This window comes from Leuresthes tenuis, unplaced genomic scaffold, assembly GCF_036924035.1.
Source record: "Leuresthes tenuis unplaced genomic scaffold, fLeuTen1.0.hap1 SCAF_6, whole genome shotgun sequence".
Classification (NCBI taxonomy): Eukaryota; Metazoa; Chordata; class Actinopteri; order Atheriniformes; family Atherinopsidae; genus Leuresthes; species Leuresthes tenuis.
In genome coordinates, this window is record NW_027325360.1 from 18,199,757 (window position 1) to 18,214,535 (window position 14,779).

General features: G+C 42.0%; 1 protein-coding gene across 1 annotated transcript; it reads right to left on the reverse strand.

Annotated features, from left to right (window-relative positions):
- Positions 1-22: 22 nt before the first annotated feature.
- LOC140309928 (uncharacterized) lies at positions 23-13,837 on the reverse strand. Its single transcript, XM_072387999.1, has 13 exons — positions 13,692-13,837; positions 11,964-12,075; positions 10,184-10,277; positions 9,537-9,591; positions 6,633-6,773; positions 6,381-6,541; positions 6,193-6,291; positions 5,427-5,572; positions 5,075-5,246; positions 4,873-4,985; positions 2,957-3,044; positions 2,587-2,646; positions 23-2,435 (listed from the first exon to the last, which is right to left on the reverse strand). The coding sequence occupies exons 1-12, from the start codon at positions 13,801-13,803 to the stop codon at positions 2,593-2,595; spliced, it is 1,347 nt and encodes a 448-aa protein (XP_072244100.1). The 5' UTR covers positions 13,804-13,837; the 3' UTR covers positions 23-2,435; positions 2,587-2,592.
- Between the last annotated feature and the right edge of the window lie 942 nt (positions 13,838-14,779).

The following is a 14,779-nucleotide window of genomic DNA, read 5'->3' on the forward strand; positions in this document are numbered from 1 at the left end:
CTTGACTTAAGTTGATAACAAATCAGGAAGCAGTAAAGTCTGTGAGTCTGTGAAAGAGTTTTAATCATTTCCATGGAAGAGACAGAGCATGGCTTCTATGGCATTTCTTAAAAATTCTGTTAAGTCTGAGGTTTAATACATTAAAAATATTAAAAACTATACAGATTTGATTCATTCAAAAGTTTCCCAAACTCAAAAATTTTAAATATAATAAAACATGAATAGCCAAGGAGGAGGACACCTAGGAGACAATTATACAACATAAACTGAAAGTATCTACAATAATATTGCAAACAGCCCATAGAGGTTGTTGTAGATTATTCTGGATAAGCCATAAAGTTGTACTGATCCAACTTTACCTTCGGATACAGACTCTGAAACTGAGATTTTATGCCAGCTGAGTCATTTCAATCTTTTCACTCCAACTGATGAAACCCTGATGAAACAGTTCACGTCATGGAATTTCATTAAAAAACAAGCAATACTAACATAGAATAAAACTTAAAGGGAAACTCCAAACACCATGTGAATGTTTTAAGTTTGAGAGCTAAATTAAATCATTTCTTAAATAAATTCTTTAAGCTTCAACTATTATATGAACTATAATTCAGTGACAGCTAATAGATAACAGATATATGAACCCTCAGGATAATTTACAACTCCACAGTTGTTGCCGACTGTAATTTGTAGTAATCAAATACATAACAATTATTACAATTTTTCTATCCAAATGAAACAAGTTTCATCTAATTGCATAGATTTTGCAGGCAAACTTTAATTATATGCAGTTTTAATATGGTTCTACTTTTTTAAAGAACCTAAAACCACAGATTTAGAGTCTTTACCAATAAGGACTTTGTACTTTTTGCGCCGACTGTAGTGAAACATTGAGAGGTTTATTTAATAAGCAAGTCTTTCATTGTCTGCACTTTCCCTACACTCACTGCTCACTTCATAAGTTACACCAGTCTCGTGAACTCTATTGCAAAACTTTACAACTTCTTTGCCAATAAATGTCACTTCTACAGTGGTTCCTCGTTTCAGTTTTAATTTATAGTTTTTGCCAACTCTGAATTCTACCTATGTTTATTTTTTAGGTCCAAGCTATTAACATATAAGAACAAGACATTTTATAAAACAAGAGTTTGTTCTGTTCAAACGCCTTCAACTACGACTTCATAAATTAAGCTGAAACTAGTGGAGATAATAATTTGTGAAAACTGGGGGAAAATATTCATCATTATCAATTTACATTCAGCTTTTAGATGCAAATTACCAGGTAAAGCTGATAAAAAAATAATTTAGCTCTGAAGGTCAAACTTCATTTAAATTTGTTCATTTGTTATGGTTTTTCAAGGCCCAGAAAACTTCATGGTATTTTTTAAATTATCATTGTTATTATTATTATTTTTTTTCTAAGAAAATCCATGACATGAACTTAGAGAATTATGGTAGGTTTGCTGGCACGGAAAGACTTAACCACCTCAATCACCGGAGTTATTTTGTGTCCGATAATGTGACGACAGCAATTGCTGTGCCAAGCCGAGCTGTTAGCCCACCACGATTGGATGAACTGACAGTAAAAACACTGAATTACCTGAAGTAACTGAGAAGAAAGCTATATCTAATGTGACAACAAAATGGCCACTTTCAGTTCTGACACTGAATGGGTTGATCTGGATCGATGCATCCTTCAGAAAAAAAAAGCACTTAATCCGTTGACATTTGTTGAGACTAATAAAATATTCATACAACACAAACACTGGAGTGAAGGCATTGTAGGGTGTTAACAGTTCAATTCATCTGGAGACGACTTGCAGGGTTCAGTGCGCAGTGACACAAACTCGGAGGTACATATCAGTGCAGTGCCGTCACTGCTTACTAGCTTTACCGTACTGTTGTATTTAAGTAGCCCATAACAATGTTAATTCCATAAAAACATTTAATGGCTGAGGTTCTCACAAACCAGGACAAAACGGCTCTCGTCAGATGAACTTTTTTGAGGTAAATGTCAAAGGTTTACTGACTCTACAGACTCCGTCCAGAGGTTACCGCAGCCCTGGTTACTGCAGTTGTGTTGCTAACGCACAGCATGAAAGCACATTCAGGTCACGTGTCAGCCAGGACGGGGAAGTGAGATTTTTGGACCATGACAACATTGAAACAATCACAAAAATATATTTGCTGGTAAAAGCAGAGCTTAAAAGAGATACATTTTCATTTGTAAACACGTTCTTTTTTCTTTTCTTTCTTTTAGAACTTTACATGGATGCACTAGAAAAACTAAGCTGTCACATTATGAATTTTGCTTTTATCAAACGGCTACAATCACAGCTTGTCCTGCGCTCGGTAAACAAGGCACTTTTTAAAAAATTGGCTGATGAGATGATAAATCTTGGCAGTGATCTCTGCGGCATTAGACGGTACACCTGCGACTGAGAGGAGGAGAGTCTGGTTATTCAAAAAAGTCCCTCCGATTACACTTTAAATGTCAACTGCCACGCCGGGGGACACGTGGTTGGCTTTTCATAAAAACCATGCAGCAATAACATGACAACATCCACCTGCGGACGGTCCTCAGCTTACCCCGAGTCAGAGGTCATATTCTGCTGCACACTGCTGCAGGTACCATTCATACAGCTGAGCCTGTGGAGCAAACAAACCTGTGTGAGACGCTCTTTCCTGATGCTTTTCCGTACCCATTAGAGGGTAATGGAACGAGCTGAAAATATAACACTGACACGCATTAAGCAGAACAATTTGTGTTAAACATTTAGCGTCACAGCTTTGAGGCATAAATCCAAAGACTCGGCAGCTGCAAGACACTAAAAGGCTCCACAGAGCTGAGAAGAACTGCAGTGTTGTTGGCAACGCTTTAGTCATTACTGCATTGTGGCTTTAACAACGCTTAATGCAAAAGATAAAATGACATAATGGCAGGAAATACAAATCTAACCTTCTTTGTTTTGACGATATCGTGGATATAGTCGCTGTACTCTGTCATCACTCTCTTCTCTTTCTTCGTCAGAGTCTTACTACCTCGGCTGTCGACAAAGAACATAAAAACAAAGACAAGAAAGAGGAATTAGATAACTTTATCTGCGTGTGTGTGTGTGTGTATTGATGCGTGTGAGAGAAAGCGAATGCGTATTTTAATTTGCATTCACTTTCTAATTAAGCACACAAGCTTTTAGCTAAAATAAAAGCGTCACCATAAACAATTCTCTGAGAGTTAAAGGAGATATATTGTGACAATTTCCAGCTCTGCATTTTCACTCCAGGATCTCACTACAACAGCTGTTCATACTGAAGAATAGATGCTCATTAATCTGCTGCAGGCTCGTAGGCCTTCTTTCTGGTCCTCTGTCTGAAACTCGCCCTCGTGGCTCCTGTTCCCACCCTGCTCAGGCTTTGTGCAAACCTTGGGTCAGCAGTGTGGGCGAGGAGCTTCTAACAGCAAACTCTAAACTCACGAAGGAGCAGAGCTCATTGGTCAGATTCTCCGCTGTTAAACTCTTCTGTTTTCTCAGTGTTTGCCATATTTTTTTACTTTTTTATGGGCTCTGCGTTAAGTTTGGTTTAATTCATCTTGTTTTTCTGCTTCGTTTGAATTGTTTTTGCGTCCTGCGTTATTACTTTAGTCAGTTCAAACTGTCCACCTTTCGCCATGTACCTCACAATATGGTGAGTCAGCCATTTTGTAGCGCTGCTCCAACTTTCCCTTTATAATCGCACAACAAACTCAACACCCCACACACAAAGACTAGCGTAAAGAGCTGTACATTACATCAGTCCAAACAGGCCGTCGTGCATTGTAGCCTGGAAGCAGGAGCCGACGGAGAGTGCTACTGCTGGATTGTGCCATCATTTGCAGCTGATTACTGTCATTTTCTTGCCTGGCGAGCAAAAAAAAATGCTCCTCAGAGCTCTCAACCACGAAGGGTTTGTCTCTTTTTCTGCCCTGAATGAATGAATTAAATCTTCTTTATTGTCTTTATACATGAGTACAACGAAATTAGCCCGGCAGCTTGCAAACGCATGCGCCAACTTTGAAGAGTTGCAAAGAGTGGGGAGAGAGGGGAGAGGGGAGGGGAAAAAACACAGCGTCCAGACTATGCTCCTTAAAGGAGACCAATGTGGAGCTGGGAAAAAAAACCTCAGCAACATGAAGAGCAGCAAACATTAGCTCACCATCCAACATAGAACTCAAAACATAAGCAAACATTTGCTCGCTTCACACATAAAAACGCTAAACAAGTTGAAGGCGTGGGATGGGGGCAAGCCCAGAGATTTGCTATGTCTGGCTCTCAACCAGTGTCTTGAGATATAAGACTTATATAAGATATAAGATAAAACATTGGTAATATATGTACAGGAACTATATTTGAAACTTGAGTGGTTCCGTCTAAACAGCAAACGTTTTAGCAGATAAGTTGTCGCGTCGCAGCAATGGCTCCACAGAGGCTCTAAAAACAGCTGTTTACATTTCCAGTTGCATTTTGTGGGTAATATCATTAAATGATTGGTACATTGAAGCTCATACAGATACAGCTACAGTCAGTGCGCGTGAAGGTGGATACGACACAGTATGGGTGAAATTCCCACGAATACCAAAATGTCAGACTTGACCGATAAACTCAACCCATCAGGCCACACGATAAGCAGTTAATGAGCTTGATATGTACCAGAGACACCCTTCTGTAAGCTCTATTCTTCCTACAGATGTTCACATCGTTCTGTCTCTTAGGTCAAGTCAGGTTTGGGCCCGAATGTGACTTAGAAAATGAATTCTTCAAACTTTTTGACAAATAAACTGCTCTCGCTATTCATGCATTTGTATGAATGTTTGTGATGAATACTCGAATCACTTACCCCAAAAAAATTTTTGCCAGGAAAAGCAGGAAGTAGCAAGAAGCCCCAAAAATAATCACGAACACCACTTGCCCGTCTTCTGGTATCCAGTCCCACAAATACATAACTATTCCCTGTGAGAGACGCGTTAAACAAACGATCAGAAAACAAGCTGCGCTTCATTAACAAAATGTAGTGCAGACAAAGGTTTCTCTGGACTTACTGTGAAGATTGTGACAGTACGAGCTGGACCTTCACCCAACAGCTCGTCCAGATACTCTTTGGAAAAGGTGTTCACAATGAAACTGAGGATGAAGAGAAAAGGCAGGAAAACGCCTAAAGCCCCACACAGGAACGAGTGAAGGCGGACGCTTTTGTTGTGAGCCACATCGGCCCTGAGTGCACACAGAGGAAATCTGGTTTAACACGTTTACCGCAGCCGATAACATCTGATGCCAGCAACATCCTCCGTTTATACGCAATGTGGTTTATTAAGATGCCACATTTCATGACAGATTAGGGTAAAGATCAAAGCTTTAGCAGTAACTGTAGCAGAATAAAATGATGACTCAAACCTGTCCTGCTCCAGCCTGCTGCTGATGGTGGAACAAATGAGGTCAGAGTCTTTCTCCAGCTGATCCAAAGTCTTCTGAACAGCCTGGTTGATGGTCTTCTCGATGGTCTGACAAACACCATCGATCTGGTTCACACACCTGCTCGGCTAAACAGCAAGACAAAGGCATCCGATTTGGAATGAGAGTAAAAACATTTTCTGCATCTCATTGAATGGACGGTCTGTAAACTTCCAGGAAAAATCCTGAGGGCATTTTGACAGGCAGCCTTGTGCACTTAGCAGGGAGCGAAGCTGCACTTGCTCAGCAAAAAAAAATCAACTGGAGGTCTAGAGGGACACACAAATCTACCATGCAGTGTGGAGCCTTGCGCTTGTAGATCACAAGGTGGTGCAGCAATAACTCAGGACTGCGGCTGCCATTGTTAAAGGCGGTCCATGGTTTACGATCACTGTGCCCCTTCCCTAAGATTGGATAACTCTAATCAACTACCACCAAGAAAACTAGAGCAAAAAATGTACATTCAAAGTTCAATTAATGGCTCTTTGGCCCCTCAGACAGAAGAGAGCCTCACAACCAGATCCTTCAAGAGATCAGAGGGAAACACTGCTGAGCTGTGCAATTCCATGACTAGGCTCTGCATTATCTTAAGCTATTTATCAAATGAAGGTTTTATCTGTCTGTTGAACTAGATGTTCAAACCATAATCACAAACTCAAATCAGCTACATGGTAATGAACAAATACAGGAGCACAAAGTTATTTTTCACCTTCTGTGGGTTGGGGATGTATATCGTCGGCATCTCAAATCCACATTTGTTCAGACCTGGGCGGCGACACAGTTCCTGGACAATCTGCATCATTACCCTCTGAGTTTAATAAAGAAAAGAAGAAAAAAAAAGGTTATTTTTACAGACTCTAAAAGGAGTTACATTACAAAGAAAGGAAGTGGACAGACCTGTCTGTCTGTCTCCTTCCCAGCTTCATCGGCCTTGCTGAGGTAAAACAACAGCTTGTCGCTACATTTTTCACTCAGCTTCTCCACTATGTTGAGTGTGCGCTTGCACAGCGCTTGGCCCATCGGATCAAAGAACACGAATATCAGATCTGCCTGTTCTCCTGCACAATAATAAAAAAAAGACATCCATTAGAGAAACACAACAGCTTTGACAACGACATTATTGACGGCGCTGGAGACATAAAAACATACCCAACCAGGTGATGGCGCTATTGACATCAAAAGGGTAGATCATGTCTCCGTCCACCAAACCTGGAGTGTCCACAAATGTCACCAGGCTGAATTTCTTCTGCTTTGAGGTAGAGATCTCAGAAGACAGGTAGTCGGTGACACCTGGAAAACACAGTTTTTGTGCTCAGGGGTGAGTACACAGTGTTAAAGAGGAGTCCCTGCAGAGAGCTGTCGTCCCTAATGTTTATATCATTATGGGTGGCTCGAAGCCGCAGTGCGGTCAATACTTGGAGACCTGAGAGAGATCGGTGACACTGAAATCAAGAGCTCAAAAGTCAACTTTGTGCGCTCGCGACTTTGCATTTTCACATACTTTGTGTTTGTTATTACAAAGGCGCGCGCGTTTGGGACGTCTGCGTGAAGCAGATTCTGGTTCAGCTTTCATGGTCAGCAGCAGCCACACCCTCACAGATAAAACTTCCATTTTCATACTTTTTCTTTTTTTCCCCCCTCACTGTCCCATCTGTGGAGAGACGTGTTGTCATGGTTACACACAACAGCTCTTCAACTGGCAGCTTTAGTGTGGGGCGTGGGACATAAAGCTAGCCAGTGAAGAACGACTGTGAGGCAACGCACAGAGGTTACGATATTCCACCACAATCACCACACATGAGCCCCACCCCCACGGCTCCCAAACAGAACCGGATGGCTGTTAGGACCCATCCACCGCACCACCCTTCTTCTACACACACACATTCACACGCACACAGAGCAGAGGCCTGGGATGACACTGAGGCTGTTTCATGCGAAGAGGCAGGTGTCAAAACCCAGCACAAATCACATCCTTGTGCTGGAGAGAGTAGGGCCATTGCTGCTCTGGCACATTAGCATAACCCTATGTCTCTCCTACATCAGTATGGTCACAATATCAATAAATCTGCCTCCTATCACAAGTGTTGCAGACATACTCACAAAGTCTGACAACATCAAGACATTCATATTGTGCAAAAGATGGCTGTGGTTTATGACAGTCATTGCATTTATTGCTGGAAGATATCATCAAAAAGCCTTGTGCTGCATCTCTACTGGTCCATACTACAGTCAGTCAAGTCTACAAAACAAATGCATGCATCGGCTGCTGACATCAGTAAGTTAAATGCCCCCAGTACAGATGTATTTATGGGTATGATTAAAAGAAAGGAAAACAAGAGCGATAACCCGCTGTTGGCTGCTAAGTTCCTCGAATGACTCGAAGTGAGAGGGTTACGCAGAAGATCCTGTGCACGAGGAAAAGAGTAAAGGCTGCATAAAGCTGCATAATCTAAGCAAAAATAACTTGTTGGACTAAACAGGTCAAACCAGACTTAGTGCAAATGTAACAAATTAAAAGAGCACAGTCAAACATTTTTCCAAACTTACAACAGTGATGTCAATGTGGTCTAAACTCTTGACAACAGGTGGGGGGGTACAAAGATTAACAGAATCCAGGTTTAAATATCAGCCATGCAGGTATTGAATAAGACTAAAAGGTTCATTGTAAAAAGATAACCAGCAGCTGATAAGGATAAGGATATATGGTGCCTTTCTGATGAGTCATCCTCAGTCACTGTGACAACGAAACAGATGCCTGATGTGGTGTATTTCCAGAGGTAGCGATGAAGTTCAAATGAAAAAAAATCCTGCTTGTATTCCAGCAGCACATCGCTCAGACCTGCAGAGTAGAGCCGTTGCTGCTGGAGTCTGGGCTGCGCCGTGTCGTGCTGTGCTGTCTCTAATGGCTGTGACATTTCTCAGCAGCTCCTCCTGACTACACTGCACTGCTGTCGATTGGGCGTGTGACTCATACGCCACCGTGAGTCCGCGCCCAGTGAACCCTCGCTCTCCACATACTCCCTGTCAGCATGCTCACATCACCCCCACCCTCTCTGCACAGCCCCGCTCAGGCACACCCAGACGCTCTCTCCCACGACAAGTGACACCAGACCACTGCTGACGCACACATGCTCAAAGGCTCATCTCCACTCGGATGCATCCGACACAAACGGCACGTACATTATGGGACGGGGGAAAAGCAGGAGAGGGATTTCGAACTGAACACGTTAAGTTCATCATGGGTCTGTGTTGAGTCATCAAGGCAAAGCACTTTAAGTAAATATGAAATTACAAAACACAATCCGGACCTGTGATTAGCAGAAACACATAAGTATCTCCAGCATGACAGCGAGGATTTCTGATGATGTGGACTTTTTTTTCTTTTTTAAAAATCCCTTAATTTCTACTCTTGAACTGAGTGTATAACAATAACACTTAGAATAGCACAATTCCAGAAGGAACTATTCATGGACCGCACAGCAGAGCGGTATCTTAAATCTCTCTCACTCTCTCATCCTTTTCACTGTCCTCGTAGCGCCTCTGGACTAATGCTGCATTCGAACACTTTATCCGCGTGTTTTCGCCCTATGAAGTTGGCGAAGAGCAATCCCAATCGACAGAGAGCACAAACAGATGCCGTTCTCTCATTGCATGCACAACAAAGGCGACACCAATTAGGTTCATTAGAGTTTTCAGACGTGTTAATGAATCAGTGATGTGCCGACCGCAGTGCTGATTCTATCAGTGAGGGGAAAAAAATATCTTGTGCTGCTTTCAACATCAAAGGCAGGGAGATACAAAGCCTTAAGATTTTAAGTGGTTATCCTTAAAAGAAATACTGCAGGTAAAACACTTTTCCGTGAGACCTTTTGGAGAAGACAACTGCTATCTGCTGCATCACATACGGAGTGGTATGAAATCCGATCCAAACACGCCGGTTAAAAAGAAAAAAGGCACATTTTCTCTTCGGAACGCAGTTGTGATTCCAGATAAAATACGGCGAAAACTGCACTTTTCAGGACAAAAAACCCCATTATGAGTTTGCAGTCTTACCTTTGAACTCAAGAAGGGGTCGAAAGTGAGGGTAGAGATGTAGCGTTGCATTCCCCTGAGAAAGAGTCAAAAACACAACGTGAGGAAGAACCCGATGAGACAAATACTAACCACATCTCTACGACAGAGTCCTCTCTCCTCGTAGCACTTTGCACTCATCAGAGGCTGTGCTGCAGCTCAGAACTCCAGCTTTAGCCAGTCTGCAGTCAGTCCTGCACTGAAAATATAGTGTTGTTTTCATCACCTTCACCACAGCACGATGAGAAAAGAGGAGTTGAGTTAATGGATTATAGAGAGGACTGACGGGTGTCTCCCAAGCCTGTTTATGAACGGGGAAAGACGCTTCACTGGAGTGCCTCTCATACACTCACACATCGAACATATTGCTTCATCGGCCCTTACGACCGGCTGCAGCTTCAGTTACCTTCACTGAAGTGAAAGACTCAAAAACCAACACGTCGAGCGGTGACGTCTGAACAGAAAATATTGATCTGGGAAAGATGTGCAGGCATTAAACTGGAGGGAAAAAGGTCATTATAATAGTCCGCTTTCAAGCATTAGCTGCATTTTCCAATCTCACACACCATGAATACCAAGTGCCTCTGTAGCATTGTTGGACGTGTCGGCTGTCTTCACGCTTTTCTTACCGTGAGCGATTCTCTCTTGCGACCACTTGTGATGAAGGTAAACCCCTGAGTTTCAATGGCCACACCTGTTTTCTGAATGTGCTCCTCAACATACCTAGAAAGCATTTACAAAAAAAAACATCAATCACTCCATCATTGTTTAAATAAAAGTTTTAGATATGAAACCTCAGTCCTAGTAGGACGCCAAACCAATGATACCAACTGTATCATGACCAACATTATTCTGCAGTGTAAAATGATGTGTGTATATATATATAGGTCTGTGTAAAAGGTTAAGTCGTGTCTTAGATGACTAGCAGAGGGCGGGATGTGAACGTATGATCACTGGAGTTTTAATGAATTAGCAGCTCAGGAGGCCGGAGAATAAATCCCACAATGCCAAATGACTGCCATCACCTCAAATCAAACAAATGACCAATGTCACCCTAAAAGCATGTTACCAGATAAATCAAGTGAACAGAGGCTCTGGAAACAGCCCGGTGGTGTTTTAAAGAGGACACAGAGTGATATATTAGATACATTTCTCTCACCCTCATCCATTCATGCTCAAACGCCTACAGACCTGGGGATGGGATCCAGCCGAGGTTCGCTTAGCATGACTGACGCCTTTTACTTACCGAGGAAGCTCAGAACTTATTGCCGAGGTTTTTTCAGAACAGGAAGCTAACTTTGTACATTATCAAACCATTTATAGCTCCAAACTTTCCAAAGGTAGAAACAAAACAATTGGTACATTAATTCAAGAATGCTGGAACAATAACATCTGAAGAGCGATTACTTGTTTTTAATGATTCCAATAAAAATGCTGAAAAGCTGATTTTCTCTAACACTTTTCCCTTAACGCATCCCATCAAGGAAGATGGCCGCCTTTTAGTAAATACATCATTTGGACGCCTCGAGGCTTCTTGCTCCTGTCTGCTGGTTGTTTCTGACACTCTTGCTTTGCTGTGTGTTCAAGTTCTTTAAAGTTTGTAAGAAGCCAGTCGTTTTCTTGCTGAAACACCCGAAACCTACAACTTAAACCTCTACTTCAGAAAACATATTAACTTCTTCGCGGTAATCTTCTGATTCCTACTTTTTTTTTTATCCATTCAATCCACAGGAATTCCGACGGTCTCAGACACTTTTCATGTCTTCGCAGCTGTATGAATGGAACAGTTTTAAGCAGCGAAGGCATCACTTCTTGGAAAATTATTGTCATTTGATCAAGGAAAACTAGGCACAAGTGAGCAAATTGAAATCAATCCAAAAAAGTACTTATCATTTACAAATGTACTAATTGGATCTTTATTTCAACATGTTAAAGCCTTTATTTTTGGTTGAACTTTTAAAAGAATATTCCCATCAACGCTGAAGTATATTCTAATTCTATGCTTCTAAAACTGTGCAGACACTAATGACCAGGATTGTATACGTTTATGGAGACAATAAATGATTTAGAAATATATTCAAATAATCTTCAATTTGGTCAATATTTTCTCTCATTTTGATTTGAATCGGCTTAAATACTAATGCAGCTTTTGTCAGGAAACCAGCTGTGATGCAGGAAAACAACCTCGCATCGTAGCTGCCATTCAAAATCTCTAAAACAATGCACGTTTTCTGTTGCAAAACCACCGGACTGCTTTCAAATCAAAAAGCACTTTTTAGAAGTCACGTGTGAAGATATTGTCTCTCAACTCCTTTGATACCAAACTCTGGTTAACACATGGAGGGGATGCGGCGGTCAGCCAGCGTGACACAGAAATGACCGATCCTATGAAAAAGAAAGATTTATTACCAGTTAATGAAGGAGCTCTTTCCTGCGGAGTGGTTACCCATTATCATCACAACGATCTTCTTTCTCGGTGGCAGAAGCCGGACGCCGAGGCTGCTGGCAATCTTCACCAGGCCTGAAAACACGGACACACAGTTACTGAGGGGGTCCGTCCATGTAATGAACTAGACTGGCTCTGCGATCAAATAAGATTACTAGCATAGCAATAAAGATCTTTTCATCTCTAATGTGAGCAAAAACAGCTAAAGAGGAAGCCAGCTTTACATGCACATTTACCAGGTACAACCCTCTTTTTAAAAGACAGAACGCCATGAGGAAAACAATCATGCGTGAACAATAAAACTGGGCCTGAGCTCATTTAAGGCCAAATAATATGACTTCATAGAATTTTCAATTGATTTTGAAAGTCATGGATGTCACTGGCCCTGTCTAGAGGGGAGAGGTACCAACCGGATTATTGGGAATACGTCAAAAAGCCAGAATCGATGACAGTAATGGGGACACATTACTGCTCATTCTATTAATAACCTGCACATCTGCAAGAGCACAACCCAGACTGAGTGACATACACAGGTTTTGGAACAACATATGCTGATTTCCAGATGAGGTATTTTTCAAGCAAGGCTTGGCTAATTTCATGAGGACGACACTCTGCACATATTAGAGCAACACAATGCTGTAATGAACTCGTCCAGATCCTAAATAGATCCAGAATAAGGTGACGTAGCACAGGTAAACATGCTCCAGTCCCAACTTCTATGAAGAAATATTGCTTGACATCAAATTAAAGGTCAGTAGCTATTTATTTGAAATGAAAACTTCAATAAAAAAAATTTTTTAAATCACTGTTTCAACATAATAAATTGTCTAAAATTGTCTTTGGAGGTGTCACATGTGAGAAATACATAAATAAGCAGAACTGTAATCTCTACTTTCCATCAAATCCTGCAAAAAAACAACAACAACAACAAAAAACCTCTCTATATACAGTTCATTTATTATCAAAAGTCTCTGAATAAACTCTTAGCAGGTCAGAGAACCCCTCTGTGCCTCCTTCATTAGGAGGCTTTGAGCAGCAAACTGCTGCACTGCAGCTGCCAGCACAAACCAGTCTGCACTGTTTTTTCACGGGTGCGCATGTGTGCAAATGTGAGTGTGAGAAGACTGAGCTTACCAAGCTTTTACTTGTCACATGTTCGGTTCGTTTGAGTCTTTTCTGTTCAGTTAACCCTTCGCACTTCAATAACCGCCCACATTCCATTAACTAAGACAGACTGTAACACCCTTCAAGTGAATAAAAGTAAGTAAAAGTCTCCACACAAACAGTGATTGAGGGAATGATGCAAAATAAAAGGATCACTGTTGCATAAGAGCAACGGACATCGAGGTGGAGACAGTTTACCACACAGCTGGAGGCTGTGTTTCAGCACAGGTATCGTGTTCAAAAAGCCAGTAAAGCAGCGTGACAGGGTGAGGGTAAATGACATTGACAGTCAGCTACGGGCGCTGCCCTGCGGAGCCGTAGAGGAGCCTCTCCGCTGCTCGGTGTCATGTGTGTGACACTGACAGCAGCTGTCGCACACCACAGACCCCTTTACAAACCAAACAGGGAGCATTTCATTTTTACCCCCAGACTATAAACTTCAGCGTGGGACCGCTCAGCTTGCATGACATGACAACCTCTGTGTTTCTGCTTCAACTTTGCTGAAATCCAGGTTTTTGAATATTTACCGTTTTCGCTGTCGACATACAGACTGTGACATTCCTTCAGTATCCTTTCACTCGGTGTGGTGATCGCAGACTCCAAGGGGTTTGCCACAGACCGGGGCTTTCTGCCCGACATTGTGAGCACGACCACTTAACCGTCACTCTGCCGTTACTACGAAGGGGGAAGGGTTTCGCGGTTGCACACGTATTGAGCCGCTGTGCGGAAGACGCGCCGCCCCGTGGTCAAATACTGCTATGTGCACACAAAGACCTGTTAGGGCCGTGGGCCATTTCTACTTAGTATTAAAACAAATTTTTAGTCCTTACATAAAGAGCATGTCTCTGCGTCAGAGTTACTGATAACCATTCAACAAGATGCATTTACAGCTTGAGGCCTTCATAAGGACTCCTTAGGACTACACAAAAGCAGAAACCCCCCCAACAAGTACAGGTGATATTATCAATAATGTTATACAGGTAAGTTATAGGCTAAGAAGACATGGGAACTGTCAGAAAGGGGAAGGAACCCACCCCCACCCCCCACACTAATTTGATAAGAAAAAAAAATTGCATTGAAGTATGTGCAGACATGAATGGAAACACGGTATTTAGCCTAATTTTAGTAATTAAGGCAAAAATCATGCAAAAATCATGTCACGATCATGCTTGGCTGTGTTGTTGCTTTGGTTTCTGAGTCTTAGGTGGGGCTGGGCAGGTTTCCTTGGAGCCCTGGGCGGAGTCTGGATTGCTCCTGCTGTAACACCTGCTTCATCAGGACACCTTAATAGGACCTGCAGGAGCAACCAGTCTCTGCCAGATTGTCTCACAATCTTTGTGTTAATTCGGCCGACTCAAGTGTTTCCCCATTGCGTGTTTTTCCCTTGTTCTTACCTTACCTTACCTTTGCTTTTCTAATGCTCGTCTCCCTCGTCTTACAAGCTTAAGTCTACATTTTGCCCGACCACATTCATTCTTCAACATAGTCTGAACCCTCTTAGACAAGCTTTCTTGTAAATTCTTTAAGTAGTCTTCAGGAATAGTTCTTCAAGCTTATTTAAGGATATTTTAAAGCTCTCCATTGGATGTTGGCAAAGAAGATGATATTTTTCTCT

Bases quoted from the DNA above. Each gene is read 5' to 3' on its own strand.
- LOC140309928 (XM_072387999.1), bottom strand. From the start codon at position 13,803: ATGTCGGGCAGAAAGCCCCGGTCTGTGGCAAACCCCTTGGAGTCTGCG. The intron at 4,986-5,074 runs GTAAGTCCAGAG...CGTCTCTCACAG, and splicing joins GTACTGTCACAATCTTCACA to GGAATAGTTATGTATTTGTG. The intron at 2,647-2,956 runs GTTAGATTTGTA...TTTGCTCCACAG, and splicing joins ATATCGTCAAAACAAAGAAG to GCTCAGCTGTATGAATGGTA.